We start from the raw sequence: 24836 nt of genomic DNA, 5'->3' as shown, positions 1-24836 counted from the left end.
AAACAAGTAGACTTTTCCTTTCTGTGTTGTCACGCAGAACAGGTTCTGGCGTTGTTTGTTCTTCAAACGTTAAGTCTTCCAGGCCATCAAAACAGTTCCATGGGGGACGAGGAAGGGAATAAAAATGTTAAAGTCAAAGGTCAGGATTGGTACCCTTGCTCAAGGCAGTCGCATTATTCGCTCCGAACAGACGCCGCTGTAAACCCACCCGTATACTCTGTGCGTGGTGCGTGCGATCACACCGCATGACCCACCCGTATACACACTGTCACATCGTACGACTACTGTGCACATAAGTCATCCGCACTCGTACCACTAACCGCAGACCCTACAAGGCTGTCGGCCTACGGCCTCCGCATGCGGATAGTGTACGGGGGCATCGTGTCGTGCGATTTTACGCACAGTGAATACGGGTGGGTTTTTATACAGTGGCGGTCTTTTTTCGGGGTGAATAAATCGACTGCCTTGAGCAAGGCTAGGATTGGTACAATTATGAACAATAGTCGTCCCCGGCGGACCGATCCCTCCCCTGAGACGACTCGCCGGTTACGCTGGATCACCCCCTGCCCTTTTCTCAATGTGACGTCATGGCTTGGTTGTCAGCAGCAGAGCGCGCCCTCTTCCATCCCCGCGATTGCACAAACAGGGGATTTCCCACAATTCAGTCTTCTTTGACAGATCTTCGCTCGACGATGGCTAGATACACTATTTTATGAGGAATTACATTAAAATGTTGGGTTTCGAAACACCATCATGATGTAGGACGACAAACTAAAGTTTTTCCATATTTATTACAACACATATAAATTCGGCCGATTATCTGATTCAACTCACGACAGGCATAGCACCCGGTTATAGGCTTACAATTTTACAAACACATGATGATCTGTATCTGTATGGTTGAGCCGGCAAAAAATGTCTAAAGACACATCACACCATCTAGTCTAGGTAAGTCGTAACGACGTAAGCGAGTGAGCATGCATCAGAGCATATGCTGTACCATCTTAAGGTAAAACACCAATGCCATCGCCTTATTATAGTAGTGCATCATTTGGTTTGGGTGTATATACCGGTAACTAAACCAATGTTTGTGAGAGAGATTGGTTGTTGCCAGCTTGGTGTTTATATCCCCTTGTGCTGTGGGAGTTTGCCGAGTTCCCTTGAATCCTTGATGGGAAGAAAACAAACAAACAGATAAATAATTATCCCAGATTTACCCAAACCAATGGGGGCCCCATACATAATATTATGCATTGTGATGGCAAACATGCATTAATCATTGTGATTTGGATAATCAATTCATTGTGAGAGATAAACCATATTATGGGTGGCATTGTCACTGTGAATGTAATATTGACAAATTCATGTAGTGAATTTTGTTGTGCAGATTGCTTATTTGTTTATGTTTGCCTTGAAGACCTTTTTTTATTTTGTATTCTTTTAGCAGTAACGGTTCCTTTATTTCCACCACCTGATAATTGTTACCGATACAGTCGTTTGACCAGTTCTGGATCACTTCTTGAATTCACATGGTTTTTTGTTGCAATCTCTTTGATATCTTAAACAAAAAAGTTTATCAGTTTACCTAAACATGTCATAAAACTCACCAAGTATTCACTGACAAAAAAAGATTAGTTCTTTTGAAGAGGCTTTGAGAAAAGTATCGTCACCTGTTTGACCAGTTCAGGATCAGTTGAATCTATTCTGAATCAGTAGAGTGCCCTTTATTGCAAACCCATACTCCCATTCATAAAACTGTCTCTCAAGGACACGACACATCAGAGGTGTGTTGGCATGGACTTGGACTTCCTTTCTTTAGTGAATGTCATGCAAGTGTCTTCAATAGCAGCGCAAAAACCCAGCGACAAAACCACAAAACAACAGCAAAGGCAAATGAAAAAGTGAAGCGAACCTAAAAAGCATTATTGACCCCTCCAAGCTTAATTTTCTCACAAAATAAAAAATCTACAAGAATTTGTTGAAGTAATGTTTCTCAAAATCAACTAAATAAACTTTCTACTGCAGTAGTATGATTTTACCAGACTTAGTAAGTTAGTGCGGCACCATTTGACGCAATGAGATGTTAAGTGATCCCGAACTGGTCAAGGGTAAGTTGCCCCCTCAAAGAAGATTTTGATAACTTTGTCTCCTCAAAGAAACAAGATGACTGCACAGTAATTACAGGAATGTTTTTTACACATTCTTATCATTTTACATAAATATTTTTTGCCCCGGCACTCCAATTCTAAAGGTAAGAAGTTTTAAGAGTGTTTTTCAACCAACATTTTTCAACAAAAAAATGACAAATTTTGCAGACAACCTTCAGGAAAACGGCCATTATTTATTTGCTGATGATGTTTGGCACCTTATTTTGGGTTTGTTGGTTTAATGGATGTTAATCTTCACATTTATCAACAGAAATTGGTAATAATGAGAAATGATATAATTATTTGGTTATTGCAAAGTTGAAGTGATCCCGAACTGGTCAATGATCCCGAACTGGTCAAATGACTGTAGTACAGATTCGTGTAAATCCAGGATGAAAACGAGAATGTTATCATCCAATGAAGCCTCCAAGCAAGTATGGGACGGAGACTGCTACTAAAGTCTTACTACGCCCCCGTGTCTTAACTTAACAAGATGGCATATAATCCGCATCGGAAGCGGAGGGACCCTGAGTCTTCACTGCTTACTGTAGTCTTCAGGAATCCTTTGATAAACTCTCTCACTTTGGATGTGAGTCTACTGGCGCATTTGGTGAAATTGCAGCTGATTACTGTGGGTAAGAAGACAATTTAATGTTGGATCAGTGTAGCATGAAAATGACAGATGATCTAATTTTTTTTAGTTGTTTATTGTAAGCAAACATGAACAGTCAATTGTCTTCTGGTAGATGGTTCCAGTCCCTACATGTCCTAGGAAGAAATGAACATTTGTGTGCATCTTCAGTAAAACAAGAAGTATGATGATTGCAAGTATGTCTGGGCTAGGGCTTGGATAACCAAAAGTTATGTCGACAGAATCGTCTTGGTGTAGGAGGAGTTTATAAATCTGGTACCTGAATCCTCAACTGAATCTGTTTCAAAGAACGTCTACCTGCCTCATGTCTGTGATCCAGCGTGTCCAAAGGTCTCCTACTGAATAGAGACACAGTATGAACTATATAATACAAAATAATTTCAGATGTTCTGAGCCGAATTTCATGGCTCTGCTTACCATTAGCTAAGAAACGGTGCGTATGGAAGCAGGGATTTCTGCGCTTACGTCAAGCGTATTTCACAGGTTGGCAGGGACGTTTTCCTTGTGTGCGTGAGTACTCCTCGTTACTAGACATTCATCACTTGCAAAGCTAGCGCATGCAGACATTAGATGCTTGCACGTAAGTGGAGAATGTTGCTCAAAAGCATAGAATTCGGCGATAAGCAGAGCCATGAAAGTGGGCCCTCTTGGAGTTTTAGTTTGTCATCTTTGATGGATATTTTGCAGATGTTTTGATTTGTTTTTCTGTTGTCTTTTATTTCAGATCAGCTTGACATATTATCTAAACATCAGAATGGGATTAAGCATTCAGTTGATCTGCTACTGAAGATGATAGAAGAAGTCCACATTCCAGACAAAGTTTCTTTGTTCATGAAAGCTCTCAGAAAATCTGGTATGATACATTTTTATAAAAGTAGTGTTCTCAACCCCGAAACACATTATAATAAATGTTGTGACAAGGAAATATTATCGTCTGGCTACCATTTTAAAAATCACCCATCAACACCACAGAAGTACAGTACGTTTGCCCATGGTTGCTATTGTATATTGCTATTGTTGCTATTTTGTGTGAGTGGAATGCACCCCAGGCTTTCCAAACTCACACGCCACCCTTCTTCAACTCTCTTCTTGTCTCCTGTCTATCATTAGAGCAAGACTTGTCTTGAGTAGACACTTAAAGGAACACATTCTGACATTGCCTTGGATCGGACGAGTTGGTCTGTAAAAAGCGTTTCTAACCGGTTTTTTGTTATAAAATGCATATAAGATGTTTTAAAGGCAGTGGACACTATTGGTAACTACTCAAAATAATTATTGGCATAAAACCTTTCTTTGTGACGAGTAATTGGGAGAGGTTGATGATATAAAACATTGTGAGAAACGGCTCCATCTGAAGTGCCATAGTTTTCGAGAAAGAAGTAATTTTCCACGAATTTGATTTCGAGACCTCAAGTTTAGAACTTGAGGTCTCGAAATCAACCATCTAAACGCACACAACTTCGTGTGACAAAGGTGTTTTTTTCTTTCATTATTATCTCACAACTTCGATGACCGATTGAGCTCAAATTTTCACATGTTTGTTATTTTATGCATATGTTGAGATACACCTACTGTGAAGGCTAGTCTTTGTCAATTACCAATAGTGTCCACTGCCTTTAAAAGTAGAATGCAATGATCCACACAAGTATCACTCGAAATTGCACGGTTTTCCTTTTACGTCGCGAACTAACACGGTCGGCCATTTATGGGAGTCAAAAATCTGACTCCCATAAATGGCCGACTGTGTTAGTCGACGAGGTAAAAGGAAAACCACGCAATTTCGAGTGATACTTGTGTGGATCATTGTATTCTACTTTTAAAACATCTTTCTAACCATATGCATTTTATAACAAACGGTTTACAAACGCTTTTCAGAGACCAACTCGACCGATCCAAGGCAACGTGTTCCTTTAAATTCCAACTTTGCCTTCATATCAATAAGTTGAAGTTAAAGGGAGTTTTGAATTTGAATACTGTGTCAGGGTGAATGTAACCCAGTTGTTATTAACATTCCAGGTGAGGACACAACCAATGCTCTACTTGCAGACTTCATTGCTGGAGTAAAAAGCCCTCAGGATTTTGACATTGAGCATCAGCTCATCACTGAGTTTTACCCACAACTTCAAGACATAGATCCTGCAGAAATGGCCATCTACCTTACGTACATAAGTCCTGATGAGAAGCTTAGCTTGACTTGTAAATGCGATGTGGGAGAGATCTCTCAGGCCAGGACTACTTTGTTGCTACTGACCCTCAGGACCCTTGAACCGGGTTGGTTTGAGGTATTTCTTGAAGCTCTGGAATTGACCAAACATGGGAGTATCGCTGACGAGTTAAGATCAGGAAGGGATACAGGTGAAAATAAAGAAATATTAGGGCTCCTTGATTTTTAAATAAAAATAAGTTAAATTATTACTTCTGGTGATACAAAAAACACAAAAGTTCACATTGGTCTTATCATTTGAAGATAATGATGGTAGAAAACTTCCCTTAAAATATTATTTGCCGAGATGCGGTAGTTTTTGAAAAATAAGTAAAACAATTTCATAAAAATAGTTTTTGTCTCAGTGAGACGAGACAAGAACTGTTAAAAAAAATTGCTGAATGCTTCCTATGCAGATCCAATAAATGCTTTCATATTATAAGTTGGAGAGGTCCGCAAATGGTCCATGTCGTAGTTTCTTCGAACCCAGTGGAAAAACAGGAGGTTATATAATTATTGGGTTGGTCATGTGTAGAATACGCTTGTGAGGTTGTTTTGAGTGTGCAGAATTTTGAGTGTGCAGAATCAACGACGTGTGTCGATATTATTACCAAGTCAGTGAGTGGCGGTATGGGAAGAAAGTTCATAAAAGCGACTCATTCATCCAGAAACCCTAAAAAATGTTTATTTTTATTTTTGTTATGAAAAAAAACCTTGCACAGGGCACCATGCACAGCAATATCACCACAAAAACAGCATGCTGTGGGTGCAGTGGATTATTTTTGAGCCCTGTGACAGTTATTCAAATACACCTTTCTCTTCAGAATCTATACTCTTAACCTAGACTTTTTAAAATTATTTTACAGCCCAGATGTCAAGAAACAAACAGAAAGAAAACAACCCTTACTCTTATCTTTCCGGAAGTCTTGAGTCACTCACCCTAGATGGTGATCCTATGGAAAATGATACAACACAGGGTCAACCAACAGGTGGTATGTAAAAAAGCAATTCGCTGGATCATTATTGAGGGCTCTCTAGTGGGCTCTAAACAAAAGCCCTACTCTTAAAGGCAGTGGACACTTTTGGTAGTTACTCAAAATAATTATTAGCATAAAACCTTACTTGATAACGAGTAATGGGGAGAGGTTGAAAGTAAAAAACATTGTGAGAAACGGCTCCCTCTGAATTGAAGTAGTTTTCGAGAACAACGGCGCACCCAGGATTATGTTTTGTTTGGGTGGGCTCGAACCAATTTATTGGGTGGGGTCCAGGGGCCGGCCTTACGGCCCCTGGTGGGGTCTAGGAGCGAAGCCCCGGTGGGGGTCCAGGGGGAGAACCAGAGCTCTGAGCTTTCTGGCATTTTGGGGGGCGAAAAATCAAGCCTCTTTATGCATAAATTAAGAAGAAAAACATACCTTTTAAGCACTTCTGATTCATGTAAATGTATCGTCTATAATAATCTTGCGACTGCAAAAATCAGTCAATAACTCAGCAAAGGTTTTTGTTTTAAATAGTAATGCTGCGGACGTGGTTGAAAAGAGAACATTATAGGCGGTGCTACCTACGTTTCATCACTGGGCGGCAAATTCCATGAATAAGGAGGCGACAAACCCAGAACCTACAGATAAACCTTTGTTTTGCGAAAGTGGTGTCGCATAATAATAATTTTTATCAGATTACTGTTCAAAAATGAAATTATAACTTTAACCAGGGCATAAATGTGATGTGTAATTTGTTAAGGTAAGGATTGCAGACCTTTTAATCCCTGAACATAGCCGACTAAAATGAAAAATGTGGAAAAGAAGCAACGCGTGGTGATCAACATTCGATCGGGTTGGTCGATAATCTGGTTTCATGCATATTCAGTAAGAACATTGCGGGTAAAAAAAACATTACTATCCGGCGTTTCTCAAATTTAAGTGTAGTGACTAGAAAACCATTGAATGCCGGAGCGACCAAGAACGACGTGAGATATATTTTATCCTGGACAACGGGTTTCAAATGCTTAATATGTTATTGTTGCAAGTTTACACAATTACAAGGGAGTTGTCATAAGATCAGTTCATAAGCAAAATCTTGCCCCTCGCGTTATCGAATATCCCTGATAAAAGAGTTATTTTGGCAGGGGAAAAAAAAGCGAATGACGAAGGAAGAAAAGAAAATACATCCACTGGAAATAAAAACCAAAAACTGCACACGCATTTGCGACTTTTCTCCTTCGGCTCTTTTTTCCTTTCCCCAGTCCTCTCCTCCCCCATTATTATTTTTTCCTTTCTTCTTCTTTCCTTCCCTCTTTCTCCCCCGTTTTTTCTTTTTTTTCTTTTTGGGGGACCCTCTTTGGGGGGGGGGGGGAGCTCAAGCCCCCCGAGTCCCCCCCCCCCCCCCGGGTGCGCCGTTGAAAGAAGTTTTTTCATCCAATTTGATTACGAGACCTCAGATTTAGAGTTTGAGGTCTCGAATTCAAGCAACCGAAAGAGCACAACTTTGTGTGACAAGGATGTACCGGCATCTTTCTTTCATTATTATCTCGCAACTTCGTGTGGCAAGGGTGTTCTTTCTTTTATTATTATCTCGCAACTTCGATGAGCGATTGAGTTCAAATTTTCACATGTTTGTTATTTTATGTATATGTTGAGATACACCAAATGAGAAGACCGGTCTTTGACATTTACCGATAGTGTCCAGTGTCTTTAAGAGCTCTTACAATGGGCCAATCCAGCTGCGTGAACTCTTCTTGGAGTGGTAATAATACACATTTGTTATTTCATTTTCCAAAGATTCCTTTTCAATGGAAGAGATCGACCGCAGTGCATGGGGTGGATTTAAAGAGCCCTCCTCTGCAAGATTACACAGGACAACTTCATTTGAGTAAGTGACATCAAACATCAGAGCTTTTTGTTTGTTTGTTTGTTTGTTTGTTTGTTTGTTTGTTTGTTTGTTTGTTTGTTTGTTTGTTTGTTTGTTTGTTTGTTTGTTTGTTTGTTTGTTTGTTTGTTTGTTTGTTTGTTTGTTTGTTTGTTTGTTTGTTTGTTTGTTTGTTTGTTTGTTTGTTTGTTTGTTTGTTTGTTTGTTTGTTTGTTTGTTTGTTTGTTTGTTTGTTTGTTTGTTTGTTTGTTTGTTTGTTTGTTTGTTTGTTTGTTTGTTTGTTTGTTTGTTTGTTTGTTTGTTTGTTTGTTTGTTTGTTTGTTTGTTTGTTTGTTTGTTTGTTTGTTTGTTTGTTTGTTTGTTTGTTTGTTTGTTTGTTTGTTTGTTTGTTTGTTTGTTTGTTTGTTTGTTTGTTTGTTTGTTTGTTTGTTTGTTTGTTTGTTTGTTTGTTTGTTTGTTTGTTTGTTTGTTTGTTTGTTTGTTTGTTTGTTTGTTTGTTTGTTTGTTTGTTTGTTTGTTTGTTTGTTTGTTTGTTTGTTTGTTTGTTTGTTTGTTTGTTTGTTTGTTTGTTTGTTTGTTTGTTTGTTTGTTTGTTTGTTTGTTTGTTTGTTTGTTTGTTTGTTTGTTTGTTTGTTTGTTTGTTTGTTTGTTTGTTTGTTTGTTTGTTTGTTTGTTTGTTTGTTTGTTTGTTTGTTTGTTTGTTTGTTTGTTTGTTTGTTTGTTTGTTTGTTTGTTTGTTTGTTTGTTTGTTTGTTTGTTTGTTTGTTTGTTTGTTTGTTTGTTTGTTTGTTTGTTTGTTTGTTTGTTTGTTTGTTTGTTTGTTTGTTTGTTTGTTTGTTTGTTTGTTTGTTTGTTTGTTTGTTTGTTTGTTTGTTTGTTTGTTTGTTTGTTTGTTTGTTTGTTTGTTTGTTTGTTTGTTTGTTTGTTTGTTTGTTTGTTTGTTTGTTTGTTTGTTTGTTTGTTTGTTTGTTTGTTTGTTTGTTTGTTTGTTTGTTTGTTTGTTTGTTTGTTTGTTTGTTTGTTTGTTTGTTTGTTTGTTTGTTTGTTTGTTTGTTTGTTTGTTTGTTTGTTTGTTTGTTTGTTTGTTTGTTTGTTTGTTTGTTTGTTTGTTTGTTTGTTTGTTTGTTTGTTTGTTTGTTTGTTTGTTTGTTTGTTTGTTTGTTTGTTTGTTTGTTTGTTTGTTTGTTTGTTTGTTTGTTTGTTTGTTTGTTTGTTTGTTTGTTTGTTTGTTTGTTTGTTTGTTTGTTTGTTTGTTTGTTTGTTTGTTTGTTTGTTTGTTTGTTTGTTTGTTTGTTTGTTTGTTTGTTTGTTTGTTTGTTTGTTTGTTTGTTTGTTTGTTTGTTTGTTTGTTTGTTTGTTTGTTTGTTTGTTTGTTTGTTTGTTTGTTTGTTTGTTTGTTTGTTTGTTTGTTTGTTTGTTTGTTTGTTTGTTTGTTTGTTTGTTTGTTTGTTTGTTTGTTTGTTTGTTTGTTTGTTTGTTTGTTTGTTTGTTTGTTTGTTTGTTTGTTTGTTTGTTTGTTTGTTTGTTTGTTTGTTTGTTTGTTTGTTTGTTTGTTTGTTTGTTTGTTTGTTTGTTTGTTTGTTTGTTTGTTTGTTTGTTTGTTTGTTTGTTTGTTTGTTTGTTTGTTTGTTTGTTTGTTTGTTTGTTTGTTTGTTTGTTTGTTTGTTTGTTTGTTTGTTTGTTTGTTTGTTTGTTTGTTTGTTTGTTTGTTTGTTTGTTTGTTAGATGATCTTTCCATCAAGGCAACTCTGCAACTTTCCATTGGGATATAAACACCACGCTGGCAACAGCCACTCTCTCTCGAATACAACAATGGTTTGATAATAATAATAACCGTATTTATAACGCGCCTTTTGCCAAAGGATACAAAGCACCAGGTAATATTACTGCAAGGAGTGGGGCGAATTTTGAGATATAAGACCTATATCCTTAAGCACCATGTAATGGTTTACAAGGTGCTGTGGTGCAATTGGCTGCCAATCCAGCCAGTGAACACCGGGCGAACCCCTCTCTTTTTGATAAGTGCACTGGGTTCTTTTACATGCATTTACACAACACATGGGACCAACGGCTTTACGTCCCATCCGAAGGACGAGGCAATGGTTATGTGTCTCGCTTTAAAAGGACACAAGTGTCACGGCTGGGGATTCGAACCCACACTCTGCTGATCAGAAACACCAGAGTTTGAATTCGGTGCTCTTAACCGCTCGGCCACGACACTCCCATAGTCTATGATTATGAATTGCACAACCCAGTGGTTCTTACTAGATGACAATACTTATTCTATTGTGAAACCAGTAGTTAGATTGGTAGGTTTCGAACCCCACAACCTTGTCATGATTGCAAGTACTGCAGTCTAACCACTGGCCTGCACTGACAAGTTCATTGGAATCAAAACAAACAGAGCTTTAAAGGCAAATTACTGGGTTGATAATTCTTAAGGAAGCTCACATTAAATATAAAGTTAGTGTACAAGCCCTCGCAGAGGGGATGTCTGAAAGAAGTCTGTTAAAATTGAGAACACTTTTACAGTAATACAAATAAGAGTATTTTAGTACCAAATTCTTGAGCAAACGAAATATTGACATTTATTTTATAACAAACTGAAACATCTTATGTGGTATTTACAGTAGTTTTGATTAAAAAACAGAAAATTTGTATCAGCTTTCAAAAACTAGAAAAGTATTTTTGTACAATTTTTATTTTGTTTTTGAATTTAAGTTTTCTTTGTGATTTCTGCCCTGCCTTCACCTAATTGCCCTGGAATGCCAGACGGTAGTCTTACTGTCTATGTTTTCTTGTTAAAGGAACACGTTGCCTTGGATCGGACGAGTTGGTAAAAAAAAAAGCGTTTGTAACCGTTTTTTATATACTGCATATGGTTGGAAAGATGTTTTAAAAGTAGAATACAATGATCCACACAAGTTTGCCTCGAAATTGCGTGGTTTTCCTTCTACTGTTCTACTGTGCGAACTAACACGGTCGGCCATTTATGGGAGTCAAAATTTTGACCCCCATAAATGGCCGACGTGTTAGTCGACGAGGTAAAAAGAAAACCACGCAATTTTGAGGCATGTTTGTGTGGATCATTGTATTCTACTTTTACAACATCTTTCTACCCATATGCATTTTATAAAAAACGGTTACAAACGCTTTTCAAAGACCAACTCGACCGATCCAAGGCAATATGTTCCTTTAAAAAATTGCAAAGTGAAATTGCTAAGATAATGTGTTCTACTCTATTCACGGGCCTCAGCACATTACAATGACCAATTATGCTTTTATTCTCAGTTCACCAGACGCGTCACGTCGAGGATTTAAACAACGATCCCGTTCGTCCAGCATGAAACGCCCTCACCCAATACATAGTCGGAAATTGTCTTGCAGTCCGAAAAGAAAAGGAATTGTTAAACAAGGGTTCTTCAAAAGAAAAAGGAGTCCATCGGAGGAACGCCCTCCACAAGGTTCGTAACATTCCTCAGTCTACTCATAAACGACAAATACAAATTTCCATTCTACCCAAGATTAGTTAAGATCTAAAACCTGAACTACCATCTAGTAACGGGCTTCTCTTCCTTCTTAAGTCTGAAATCCAAATCGTTTTGTTCTTGAAAAATCAGAAAAGTGTGATTAATTAGTCTGAAAAGTATATTTTTTTATAAGCCAACACCATGTGTACATGTAGGTCAGCCGGTCATATTCAATAAAATGTTCCCCTTTTTTCCAAAGAACCAAATATCATGCCTGTAGTATATATGCCCCACCCATCTCAGCATTCCAACAGATTGCCCCTGCCAGCAATAAGAGTCCTCTACAACCTACAGCTGGCTCTAAGATTCTGTAAACCCATTTCGGCTCTTGTTTGTAGGCCTAGTGTAAATAGCGCACCACTTTTGATCTGATTTTTCTCCACTTTGCACCAAGTCCCCAACGTGTACCACCCCAAGTCTAGCTTCCTACATGAGTTGTTGGGATTATCCCACTCATAGTCTCAAGGGATTTTTCACAAAGTTTGCAGGATGTTAAACTTGTGTAAATCTTTTGAATTGGTTGTTGCATTTCATCAATTGCAGTATTCAATATCAACAACACAATCTATTGACCAACATCTCTCACACTCTAGTCTCCTGACGATGACTATATAGAGCAAACTAGTTGAAACATTGAAACCAATTAAAAACTCACTCCCAGCAGTTGAGTTGATAATGAGAAGTCCCCTCGATCCACTAAGTGAAAGCAGATAGTCCTGGCCAATTTTCTACCTTCTGCCCCGGATATAAGCAGGACAGTTCTTTTCAGAACTGAGAAGTCTCCTGAATTTCAAAAGTCTACTCCCCTGTAGTAGACAAATCCCCTGAGAATACCCCAAAATTTACTTTGGGGTAGTAGAAGCGCTATATAAAAAATCTAGATATCCACTCTCACTTCACTAGGCAGTCTACTGATTTTCATCAACCATATATATATGCTCGTACCACACTAACTCCAAAAAGTGTCAAACATGAAGGGCCTAAGCTTTGGAATTCCTTGGATACCTCTTTGAAAAAAATACAGGGTTTATTCTTATTCAAGCGGAAACTAAAAACTCAATTAATCAGCAAATATTTATAAGCAGACTTTCTTTATTCAAACCTCAAGTTTACTTTATATACTAGCTATGCCAATATTTAAGTTGTAATTTAGTTGTAATAGTATTTTCATATAGTTGTATTGTTCTTTGTTTTGTTATTGTATGAGTGGGGTCTCTACACGACAAGCTGATGCTTCTTGGAGACCTCCATCCTCACACAAATTCCTATTTTACTACTTATGTCTTCCTTAATCATTATAATATAATGAAATGTAAATTATATCACTTTTCCTTGTGTGTGTTAAAAATAAAAGAAATGAATGAATGAATGAATATAGAGTATCACCAGAACCTTATCTACACAGCAAGTATAGACACCATGGTGTTTCAGAAACTAAATACACATCAAAACAATCTTGTTGTTTGCTTCATCATCAGTTGTCCACCACCATTATCACAACACTGTGAATGCACCCAACAGTACCAATTTGACGACAGTGTTTGGTGGAGATAACAATACCATCAACATCTTGAAGGAGGACAAAGGTCATGTGTCAAGTAAGACATCTTTTCATTCAGTTATTAAATTGTTTATGTAGATTATAACCCACATCTCTGGCAACATATTCCCAGGTCGTTGAGCTTCAAAACGAACATGACGAATTAAGTAGTTTTACTGTTACCAGGGGCCAAGTCGCTAAAGCTGTTAAGCAGAAAATACTGCCTGACAAAACTCAATGTATTTTTGGCTGATACAATAATTTTGTTAAGCAATACTTTTCTGTGCTTTGAAAGTTTTTGTGCTTACATGCTTTATGAATTTGATCCCAGGTGAAACAAACCTGGATAATCTTTGATCTTTGAAAATTTGTTCGACACTTAAAGGTGAAATTGTTTGAACTAATGATGTATCGTACCCTTTGGTGTTTAGAAAAAGCATTTACATGTAGGACACAACTCGAGCCAAGACTCGCCGGGGAAGACCAACCTGACCATGCTGCGATGCCTCCCGAAGATGATATACAAGCTGGCCCCATGGCCACAGGAGACTCATTCACACCACAAGAGGGTAAGCTACTAAACCATTACTCAGTGCCTTAAAGGAATAGCCGTTGATTTCTAACTTAAGACTAATCTTAGGACTTAGGACGAGTCCCAACCCTGCACTGTAGCATGCAGACCTTAAGATTAATCCTAAGTTAAGACGAGTGAAGACTCTTTGTGAAATCGAAGGCTGGTCTCATACTTCAAATTGAAGCTCAACATACCTTGCAGGAAAATTACTGTGTACTTTGATATGCCCCTTATAGGGGTGTTTTTATTAAGTTATCAAACAAGCACGAGTGGAAATTTATAGTTCTTCTGCGTCCCCCAACGTCCCCCAACGAGGCCGAAGATAAAAAATGCTACGTACATGTAAGAACCAAGTATACTTATTATTATTATTATTATTATTATTACTGTAGGCAAGATCATCGATTGGATGGTTGGGGGTTAGAGGTGAACCCATCTATATTTCATTTACAAATCATTTCTGAATGAACACCCCCATCCAAGATATCTATCTCAAAAGCTCCCAGTTAACAATTTTTAGCGAAAAAAGCTAGTTACCCCTCCAAGGATATGTTAACTATGCTAATTTGTCACAAACATGTATCTTGTCATATATTGAAAGGTTTGCGGTAACACTATGTAATGACTATCTCTAAATGAGTGGTTCTGAAAATAACCGTTGGTTTTGACTTGACGTTTTGATCAGTATGCTCTGATCGTCTTCTGGAGAGAATTGAAACCAACGATTCTTTTCAGTTCTCCAGAAGAGCATACTGATCGAAACGTAGAGTTGAAACCATCGGTTCTTTTCAGAACCACCCCAACTCATTTAGAAATAGTCATTACATGGTGTTACCGCAAACCTTTCCATGTCGTATTTCCACCAAGCAAAGTTTCAAATCCTACACATTATCTTAAAACTATCCTTGAAATATTTCTCTCTAGATAAAACAACCTCTGCAGCGCAGAGGCCGCTGTTATATGACGACCAACTGGAGCTTGCTGAGGATGCAGTCAGAGGTAAAAATACCGTCTTGGTAGCACCGACTGGATCCGGTAAGACTCACGTGGCGGCTTACATCATCCATGATCACTTCATCAGTCAACGACCCAAACCGATCCGAGACAGATGTGCCCTGTTTCTTGTTACCACGGTAAGAAAGGCTTGGTTGACTTTGGCTGAACGGCTGTGCATTTACCACTAATTTGTGACCTATCCACCACAGCTGATCATTTGGGGCCCTCACTTAATTTAAAAATACGTCAAAGATACAAAGAGTGACAAGACTTGGGAGAAGTCACGTAAAAAGGGGAATTGTTTTTTTTAAATCAGGAAATATTGGAAAGTTCAATGGCACGCTTTTCAATCGGGTTATTAAGATCGGGCTATAAAGTTCAACTTTTGATCAAAAGGTAATTTTTTGTTGCCAGAAACTTTTAGAGAATATTAATTTCTTGTTGGGATAAGTATTTCTTCGGGGCAAGAGTTCTTCTGAGCACAGGAGCTCAATCCCCCTCCCCTCGCCCCGCATTTGTTGTACCATTGTTGGTATCTTTAATCTTTGGGGTATAGGATTGAGTACTCTTTGCACAACTATCTTATAAGAAGCTATTGCTCGTCCGCAAACCTCAAATTTAACTTTTTATTGCACTTACACAGCATATGGGATTTGAGGCATAGTGCAGCATCAATGTATATTGGGTTTGCGCCAAAACCGTGTGTATATCAACTTGGTAGATTGTTCTTTTGAAAACTTGTTTTGCTATATATTCTACTACTGCAGAGTAGATTTTTCAGAGATCGGGAGACTTCTCAGTTCTGAAAAGAACTGTCTTGCTTTGTAAGTACTACCTGGGCAGACTTGACCATTCTTGTATTTTCCCTTGTGATCTATTACTTGTTACTGTAGTTATAAAAATTTGCAAACAATGAAAGTTATCTTTAATTTTCTCTACAGGTGAATCTGGTCGATCAGCAGAAAAATAAGTTGAGGGAATTACTCCTCCCCATGGATTTCTTCTCGGTCATCGGTTTATTCGGTGCCTCGGAGTCGACCCTTCAGAAAGAGATGACAAGCAAGAATGTGATCGTCCTGACTGCCCAACTCCTGGAGAATGCCCTGGACTACATCCCTCTGGATCGATTCTCACTGTTGGTGTTTGACGAGTGCCATCTCTGTCAGGTCAGCCATCTTTGTTCCCAGTATAAACCTTTTTATTCCTGTTGATAACCAAACCGCTCCGGTTGCCATGGGATGGCAGAGTGTGCACAAAACATTCAAACGTGTTATCAGATGCTGAGCCCAAACTTCATTTTTTTCGCAATTTTCATTTATAAAAAATAGATCCCATAATTGGTTGCTAGATTTCCAATACTGTTTTTGATTATTTGTGTCATCAACTCCTTGTGTTGCTTTAAGGCAGTCACACTATTGGTAATTACTCAAAATAATTATTAGCATAGAACCTAGTTACTTGGTACCAAGTAATGGGGAGCTGTTGATAGTATAAAACATTGTGAGAAAAGGCTCCCTCTGAAGTAACGTAGTTTTTGAGAAAGAAGTAACTTTCCACGAAGTTGATTTGAGACCTCAGAGTTAGGTTTTTAGGTCTCAAAATCAAGCATCTGAAAGCACCACCTTTGTGTGACAAGCGTGGTTTTTTCATTCATTTCATTATCAAGTTCGACGACCAATTGAGCTAAAAGTTACACAAACTTGTTATTTTATGCGTATGTTGAGATACACCAAGTGAGACGACCTGGTCTTTGACAATTACCAAAGGTATCCAGTGTCTTTAATTTGATTGGAGGGAAATAGAGCGTAACATTTTGGAGCACACCTAGTTAACAAATTATTTTATTTTATTTTATCCGCTTTAGAAAGACCATGCTTACAACACTATCATGGCACGCTACCTCGATGAGAAACAGAGTGGAAATACCAACTTACCACAGGTAAGCTGTATGGACTGTAATTGTGGTTGCAATAAATTGTCTCTATATTTTTTTTAACTGGTAACTAAACAAGCTTTTATCGAGCTTGAGAGAGAGAGAGAGAGAGCAGAGCAAACAATTACGAACAGTTCATAAAGGTTACCAAGGATTGTTCCTCATCTTGACTCAAAGACTTGAAAGTATAGTCTAAACCATGCCATGAATTGTCGGGGTTGGGGGTTGATTTTGAAATTGTCTCCGCTCAAATTTATCTTGATTCAAAACATTTAATCTCTGATTTTGTTCACTGAACTTAACATAATGCTTGAGGTTAGATCTTCCAGTCTTGCAATAAAAAATAAAAAAACCTCTGTACATCTTCTAGATTTGCAATTCCCTTTATCTGACAGATTATTGGAATGACGGCCAGTCTAGGGACCGGAAAGGCAGGCCATCAGCACCAAGCAAATCAGCATACCATTCAGATATGTGCCAACATGGATGCCCAAAGCATCTCCATGGTAACAAGGCACACAGAACAGCTGAAGAACCGCGTGAACATTCCCAAAGAGGGTAAAGGCATAGTTTCTTCTCAGAACAGGAAACCTATTAGAGTTCGTTGGATAAAAATATAGTACAAGATTTGTATTTACTGGCAAGTAAATTTGGTTAGATTTCTTTTCTGAGAGCTCACTGATTGTACAGTTTATACCAGTGCCAATCCTCCTGACAAATATTTCCATCTAGACTACTGTCAAAGTTGAGAATTCATCCAAAAACTTGGACAATTGTTGCTTATTTTGATTGCCGCAATCAAAAACATAGTTCATATACTTGAGTGGCTCGAGTCAGGTCACTCACCATGCTGTCTTTTCGATTGTTTTCGTTGAAATATGACTTTTTCATTGTATTAAATCTTCAAAGGTTTTTTCAGATGTGTTTTTATTGAGAACTACAAGATGGAAGAAATGGACACTAATGTTCTCATCCAAAATCAAAAACAAAAACAGTGAATAAAACACAAGACCTATAGCGATAAGTAGTGTGTGACTTACACAAAGCAATGTTAATCTTAGTGATGAAGCATCAAGTGTCTTGCTTAAGGACACAAGTGCCACAACCAGGACTCGAACCCACAGCCTGCTGGTTAGAAACACCAGAGCTTGAGTTCATTGAGCTTGACCTCTCTGCCACGACACGCCATGTGTAAGGCCTGGCCTATTGTTCTGAACTGCAGATCAGATTTTAGAGCCTAGCGTCCGTTGTGCTGTGCGCTCTCTTTCACTCAAAATAATAATGATATTTCATTTATTTATATTTGAAGTGGAACCGATTGAGGTGAACTGCAGGCAAGTTAACCCTTTTGCTGACAAAATCAAGGAGATTATGAAAAAAGTTGAAGAGCTGCTACTGGAATCTCCAAGTAAGTACAGAGTTTGACCTAAGTGGGTCACTCACGCACCATTTGCTTGTGGGGTTGGACATTTCCATTTCTAGTCTACCATACACGCCAGTCGATGGTTTGTTACTGGGCAAAACAAGCTAAAGTGTGAAGGATTTTTTATTTTTGACCTAATGTTAAATTAAAATTTGTACAAGCTAGTTCAGAATTACAAATTTAGTTATAAACATGGAGGATAACTTCTAACTAAATTTGCAAAAACAGATGATTTCTTGCGGGTACCTTCAAATTTGTGGACTATGGTTTTTACCATGTATTTTCATACTCTGATTAGCTAACTGCACCAGCTAGGTAGTATTAATTAGTGTATTTGTTAAAAGAGCAAACTAAAAGCCTGGTTAACTAAAGAGAGAGCGTTTTCCTGTATTTTGTTTGACAGGTTCTGCAATTCGTCGGCACATGAGGAACGAGAAAATCCCAGGTGAGAAGGGAAGCCAGGCCTACCGTCAATGGTGCGACAGAATGAAGAGAAATGCGCAAAAAATTATCACGCAAGATACTGATTATCGCATTCTCCAAACATGCATCAGGCATTTGATGGTAAGAACAAATTTCAAAAATTGATTCTAGTTATAAGAGGGAGTTTTTTCTCTTAGGACTGGTGGTTATGTAAAGCCCGGTTCATACTTTCTGCGAATGTGAATTCGAAGCGAATTTAGATGTCACAAAGCTGTTTTTGCAACAAATGTTCGCAGAATTTGAGCTCAAGTCAACTGTGAAGTTTTTGTTGCGAATTTTTGACATCAAAATTCATGTAGCATTCGCAATCACAGGAAGTATGAACTAGGCTTTAAGTGCTTGCCTCTCGCAATTGTTGGCCAGGCTTGATTCCCATTTAAGGCCAAAAGCGAGTAGAGTTGTGGGTTGACTCTCTCCTATGCCACAAGGTTTTTTTATCTGGCTTTCCTCCCTGTGGAAACTGAAACACATTTAATCTCTTGCTGTACTTTGTGTCTTAATATGGGTCAATGTGGCTGGGTGCAAAAAAGAGCCTTTAGCATGCATTTGACCATGTTTTAACAGCGTCCTTCGCAATTCAACATTGCAGCTGCTAACGTGCGATTTAGGGTAACAATAGTCAATATCTACATAGCGCGTTATACACCCGGAGTTTATCTCATCAAAGATTTTATTGATCCTGGATATATTTTCTTCTTATGCAGGGTTATAACTCAGCACTGCTAATAAATAAACAGGTACGGAGTAAAGACGCCTATAAGTACATCGATCAAATGATTGACACAATGAAAGACCGGATAGGCAGTTTCGTTGAAAATGACTTTAAACTCTTGAAGATCTTCAGTGGTAAGTTACCTGAACCTCAAAAGACTATGGGTCATCATAATAATAATAATAATAATAATAATAATAATAACAATAATAATAATAATAATAACAACAACAATAACAATAGTAATTATCTTCAAGTACGCGCTAATTCTCCAATCAGATTCGCAGAATGGAGTGGTGATAAAAACCTATATTGCACGGCTAATACCACTACCTTCGTCTTGTGTGTTCTATGTTCACGCGCCAAGTTTGCTTGAAGATAAATACATTATCACAAGCGCGCTCGTGGTAATACGGAAAATATAGCGCGTCTTTGTCCCATATCCAACTCGGCCTTCGGCAGAAGCGCAATATTTTTCCGTATTCCACTCGCGCTTGTGTGATAACTTGTATAATAATAATACTTGGTTCTTATCAAGTGCTGTATCACACCCCTAAGGGGGGTATCAAACCCCACAGTATTTTTTCCTGCAAGGTACACTGTACATGTATGTGGAGCAATGTTACATGAGGCAGTGTAGGTAACCAGTTCTTGGTAATCTCATATTAGAAAAGGCATTCATATTTGAATGTTCACATTTGAATATTCATTTTCCGAGGGATCGAAAGACACTGTTTGAAACATTACTCATAAGGTGGTCCTGTTGCATGTACTGCAGTTGGTTGCCGGCAAAAGTTGTCTCTATCATGTATGTGTGTCGAGGCCCCAACAATACACATGTTTTATAGGAACCAAAATGAACCTTAGGAATCACAAATAAACTTTGTAAGATTACTCACATGGGCTTCTTATGTAGCGCTCAAATATGTCACTCAGTGATGTTCTTGGCGCTCCAACATTATTACCCCTGGCCATTATATTTCACTCCTTATTAAAACTCAGCTTCCTGGGGAGTAGCCTGTGCATACAGTATGTAGCACACCAAGCTAAATCAATCACCTGCCTCTCAGGTACCCATTAACTTAAAGTTGAAGAGAATCAATATGATTTGCACTGGAAATTAATTCTTTCACTGTTCTCTAAAATGTTTTAAGATGAGCAGAGGGCGTTGGAGAAGATCAAAGACGACCGCGACAATGAGAATCCACTTCTTGAGAAACTATGCGAGATCATCTTGGAAGAGTATCAAAACCGTCCTCAGTCAAGGGCCATCTTGTTTGTCAAGACCATTGATACCACTCAAGCTCTTCAAGACTGGATCTTGGATACTCGGGAATTAAAATCCCTGAATCCAGGAAGGATTGCTGGGTCAAGAGGTCAGTGTGACGATCACATGATCAGTTTTTTTCATCTGAAATAAGCAAACTGTATGGATAATAACAAGTTTTGGCATGGTCCACTGAACCCTAACTATGCTGAAACTTTTCGCAAAAGATCTTCCAATGATCGTGGAGTCTTGGCCAAGTGTCTTGGGTTTCAAGTCGGGAGTAAAGTGAGAAACCGTTTTCAATTTTCAGCATGTAAACACATTGCAATGTTGTCCAAAGGCAGCTGTTGCATTTTTTGTTACAGTTTTCTGGAATATGACTTCATTTCAGAATGAAACATTTCACAGAAAATATATACAAGCACTCAGTTTTCAGACTAAAACCAACAAGTTATGTTTTTATCCCTGCGTATCCTGTATAAATCCTTCAAATCACATTTAAAGCAACTTGAAAAATATTTTTCTTTTTTCAACCTTTTCAGATATGAACTCCAACCAACAGAACAAAGTGATTGAGGATTTCCGCAGAGGTGACCATCACATGCTGGTAGCAACCAACCTGCTTGAGCAGGGTACCGACGTACCGGCTTGTAATCTCGTCATACGGCTGGATTATGTGCCAAGTGACTTTGGGCATGTCCAGATAAAGGGTGAGTTTATCCATCAAGGAATTTTGTTCATAGTGTGTAAAAGAACTTAAATTGTTTCAAACACCTGAAATGGCACTGCTTCATTCATCATAGCATACATAGGTATTGCACTGCTATTAAATAGCACTGCTCTATAAAGCACAATATAAGAATCGTATTATTATTATTACTACATACATGTAGTATATATATGTATATATATACTACATGAGTTAGAGCTTTTTTAAATCAAGCTTAGGATTTGCAGCACACCTGTGGTCATTTTGAAATGAACCAAAATCCCATTTTTTTTAAAAAGAATGGTGCCTGTGAAATTATCACAATGATGATTGAGATACATGTAACAGGTTTGAATTTTGCCTCAAATCTCTTGCAGGTCGCACTCGAGCTAAGAATGGCAGAAGTTACCTCATCTCTCTGATCGACTCCAACGCGGCCGATCGCGACGGTGCCAACCGTCAGCGCGAGGCAATGATGACACAAGCAGCTCTTAACCTCAAAGCTTCATCAGAGGTAGCGTTTCGAGAGCAGATGGAATCCCAACAGGAAAGAGACAGGATCAACCGAGAAGTCCGGCAACAACAGAAGAGAGATATCGTCGAGAGTAACGCAGGAGAGCGGTTCAGTTTTTGCTGCGGGATGTGCGGGAAGCACGCCTTCTTCTCTGACGAGATTGGAGTGTACAGGGGATCACTTTACGTTGTCTTGGATACTCAATTCCCTCAGCAGATGAGAATGAAACCTCACCCGAAACCCAAGAAACTCGGCCAAGACTCAACGATCATTGGGAAGATCTACTGCGAGAAGTGCGAGCACGATTGGGGTTCGTTGGCACGTGTCCAATCGTCATACTATCCATCTATACGGATCGCTCAATTCAGCCTGGTGAATGTAGTCACTAATGAGGGGCACACTTACAGGAAGTGGAAAAATGCACCTTTCGACGCTAAAAAACTTGAAAATCTTCTGCCAGCAACTGCTGTGCGGGTGCCAAGTGACCTTCTGAAAAAACTGATAAAGTTGTAAGGGAAATTCCTTCCTATTTATGAGACTACAATCAGACCAGAAATTGACTTGTAGCACAGTCCCAAACAAGACCAAGTTCGATTCCTATTTATGAGACTATAAACAGACCAGAAATTGACTTGTAGCACAGTCCCAAACAAGACCGAGATACGTATTCAAGTGTCAAGAGAACTACCAGTAGGAAGTAATAAACCACAAGGGAAACTGACTGGGTATACAGCAGTACAAACCAATTTCTGAACTTTGGATTTATGTGGCAGTGCTCTACCAACTGAGCTATCTAGCTAGTCAGAAGTCATACACCCTTTTTAATCATGGATAACTATCAGATTGCAAAGAGGTTCATTCATTCAAACCAAGCCACAACGATGGCTTTAAAATTTAGGTTAAAAAAAGCAGTATCATATACTCAATGTTTTTAAATTTCAATATTGTGTTTAAATGTGAATGTTTTTAGTATGGCGGGTTGCCCGTTAAAATTTTCCTTGTTTTATTTTGCGTTAGAACTAGAAGCCAGTCTCTTTTTTCGTACAAATCAGTAGTGGTCATACATTTTGATGACAGAGTTGAAGGTCTATTTTGGGGCAATATTTAGAGCTTGCCAAGGACAACATGCTCACAAAGGTTACCAGCCCCAAAGCAATGCCAATTGTATCATCTGTGGCTGGTATCTTGCTCATTTTTACCAGATATTTTTTCTGCTTGATAATAATAGACCGTTTTTATAAAGCGCTTTTCACGCTGGAGGGGTGTCTCAAAGTGTGTTAACATTAATACCCCTGGTCACTGGGCCTTAAATCATTCCTTAAACCATCTCAGCTCCCTGGGGAGTATACAGCCTGTGTCTGACAAATGCCACTGCCTTTGAATCAATTAAAATAAAGATTTCCTTTTAAATAAAGGTATGAGCTTGGGAGCCGGTAGTGAAAACCTTGGGTGTTCGGTTGATGGTCGCTCATGGCAAAAACAAATTTAATGACAAGTTTATTCAAAGGATTTAGGTACTTTTTGTAAAACACATAACAGATTGTCCACATTAAACTTGCACGGTTTGAAGATAATGATAGTAGAAAGCTACACCTTTGGTTTGGGAAATGTTTTGTACTTTCAATCATATATAAGTGTAGATAAATACATAAAAACTAACCTTTGAAAAATGAACTTCAAAAAGTGGTCCAGTTTTTTGAGATATCCTGAGTGATTATATGGTCACGCAGGAGGAATAATCCGTAATTGGAATACAAAATCTGTGAGACGTTCTTGTCGTCAGTAAATTTGAGGGATAAAAACTGAGTATTTTTCCCATAACCACATTACTTCTTATTACTTCAAAGTGAAATGATTCAGTCTCATGCTATATATTGAAAGCTGCTGTACTTATAAATAATAATAATATCGAAGTCTTATATAGCGCACGTATCTACCAAACAAGGTACTCAAGGCACCAAGTTAATACAAACTTTCAGAAAGATAGGTTATTGCAGTGATGGATTCTGAGACCCAATTATGTAGCACTTATAAGGGTTTACAAGGTGCTACGGCGCATTAAGCAGGAACACCGGGGCGAACCCCTTCTCTTTTCGATAAGTGCACTTGGTTCTTTTACATGCGTTACACAACACATGGGACCAACAGCTTTGCGTCCCATCTGAAGGACGAAGCAATGGTAAAGTGTCTTGCTTAAGGACACAAGTGTCACGGCTGGGGATTCGAACCCACACTCTGTTGATCAGAAACACTAGAGTTTGAATTCGGTACTCTTAACCGCTCGGCCACAACACTTCCAGCAAGTACATTTTTATTGTTGTTAATTTTACTACCAAACAAATGCCTCCCCTTTTAGAATGATTTAGTTGGATGGTTATAGTTTGTGCGTTGCAGCACTTAATTGTTTTAGCACCATTGAAGAAGTTTTTCCTCAAGGAAATCAGTAGAAGCAGTATAAGCAATAAACATTGACTAAGAAGCTGCAAGGTTTAAAAATTCTTCTACTTTTGAGAATTGTGGGTTCACTAGAGCGGGATTTGATTTGGCAACCCCCAGTTTAACGCGATGGCGCTCTGCCAACTAAGTTATGTAGCCCTGAGGTTGGCGGTCTACCTCTTAAAAAATTTAAGTAAAGATTTTAGAATTTCAGTAACTACAGTACTTAATGCAAACGTGGTAAAGGAACAAATTTTGTTTTCTGTATATTTAGGTAATAATTTTGTTATAACATGATTTGCTGAATTTTATCTTAATAAATATTTTGTTTTATGTTTGGTTTAGCCCTATTTAATTACTTTTGGATTTTGTAAGGAAATAGTTCATGGGTGACAACCATAATGTAGGGAAAATCTTGAGGTCTAGTGAGAAGTGGTGGCAAATGTTCTTTACTCATGCGGATTTATATCCTAGAATGAGCGTTAAGTGAGGGTTTTCTTATTAATTATAACAAATCATGGTTATTGGTTATGTTCTTTTTTTCTTTTTTCTTAAACTTGATATGCTAAGATCATAAAATAAATAGTAGGATACTTATTGCAATAATGTAAACTTGCCAAGACCAGATATTTTTGTTGTTATTACCTGCTTAGCAGAGTAATTGTTTGCTTAGTAAATGTGCCTATGAGTCATGAATAAACACTGAAATAACAAAATTTGTACTTGTGCATGGTGTGTTTAATAGGTTTTTATTCTATTAAAATAAATTGAAATTATTATAGTTTGTACAAGAAAATCATCATTAATATATTCATATAATTTATACTAACGTGACAAATCCATATTCTCTCT

At 38.0% G+C, this 24836-nt stretch overlaps 1 protein-coding gene across 5 annotated transcripts; it reads left to right on the top strand.

Annotated features, from left to right (window-relative positions):
- Positions 1–615: 615 nt before the first annotated feature.
- Positions 616–24681, top strand: LOC139950360 (ATP-dependent RNA helicase DHX58-like). 5 transcript variants are annotated; one of them, XM_071949017.1, is made up of 19 exons: positions 616–948; positions 2539–2782; positions 3524–3652; positions 4816–5154; positions 5869–5994; positions 7780–7870; positions 11159–11331; positions 12876–12995; positions 13369–13506; positions 14436–14644; positions 15449–15673; positions 16372–16446; positions 16836–16998; positions 17750–17848; positions 18267–18427; positions 19051–19192; positions 20213–20434; positions 20868–21035; positions 21412–24681. In XM_071949017.1, exons 2-19 carry the CDS (start codon positions 2641–2643, stop codon positions 22059–22061), a joined length of 3372 nt encoding a protein of 1123 aa, XP_071805118.1. In that variant the 5' UTR covers positions 616–948; positions 2539–2640; the 3' UTR covers positions 22062–24681. The 5 variants fall into 5 exon arrangements, with proteins under 5 accessions (XP_071805118.1, XP_071805085.1, XP_071805092.1 ...); XM_071948984.1 differs by having other exon boundaries at positions 2523–2782; XM_071948991.1 differs by having other exon boundaries at positions 2518–2782.
- The last annotated feature ends 155 nt before the right edge of the window (positions 24682–24836 follow it).

Source organism: Asterias amurensis, chromosome 2, assembly GCF_032118995.1.
Source record: "Asterias amurensis chromosome 2, ASM3211899v1".
Taxonomy (NCBI): domain Eukaryota; kingdom Metazoa; phylum Echinodermata; class Asteroidea; order Forcipulatida; family Asteriidae; genus Asterias; species Asterias amurensis.
The sequence above is the reverse complement of the archived record's forward strand: the minus strand, read 5'-3'. Positions and strand labels throughout refer to the sequence as shown.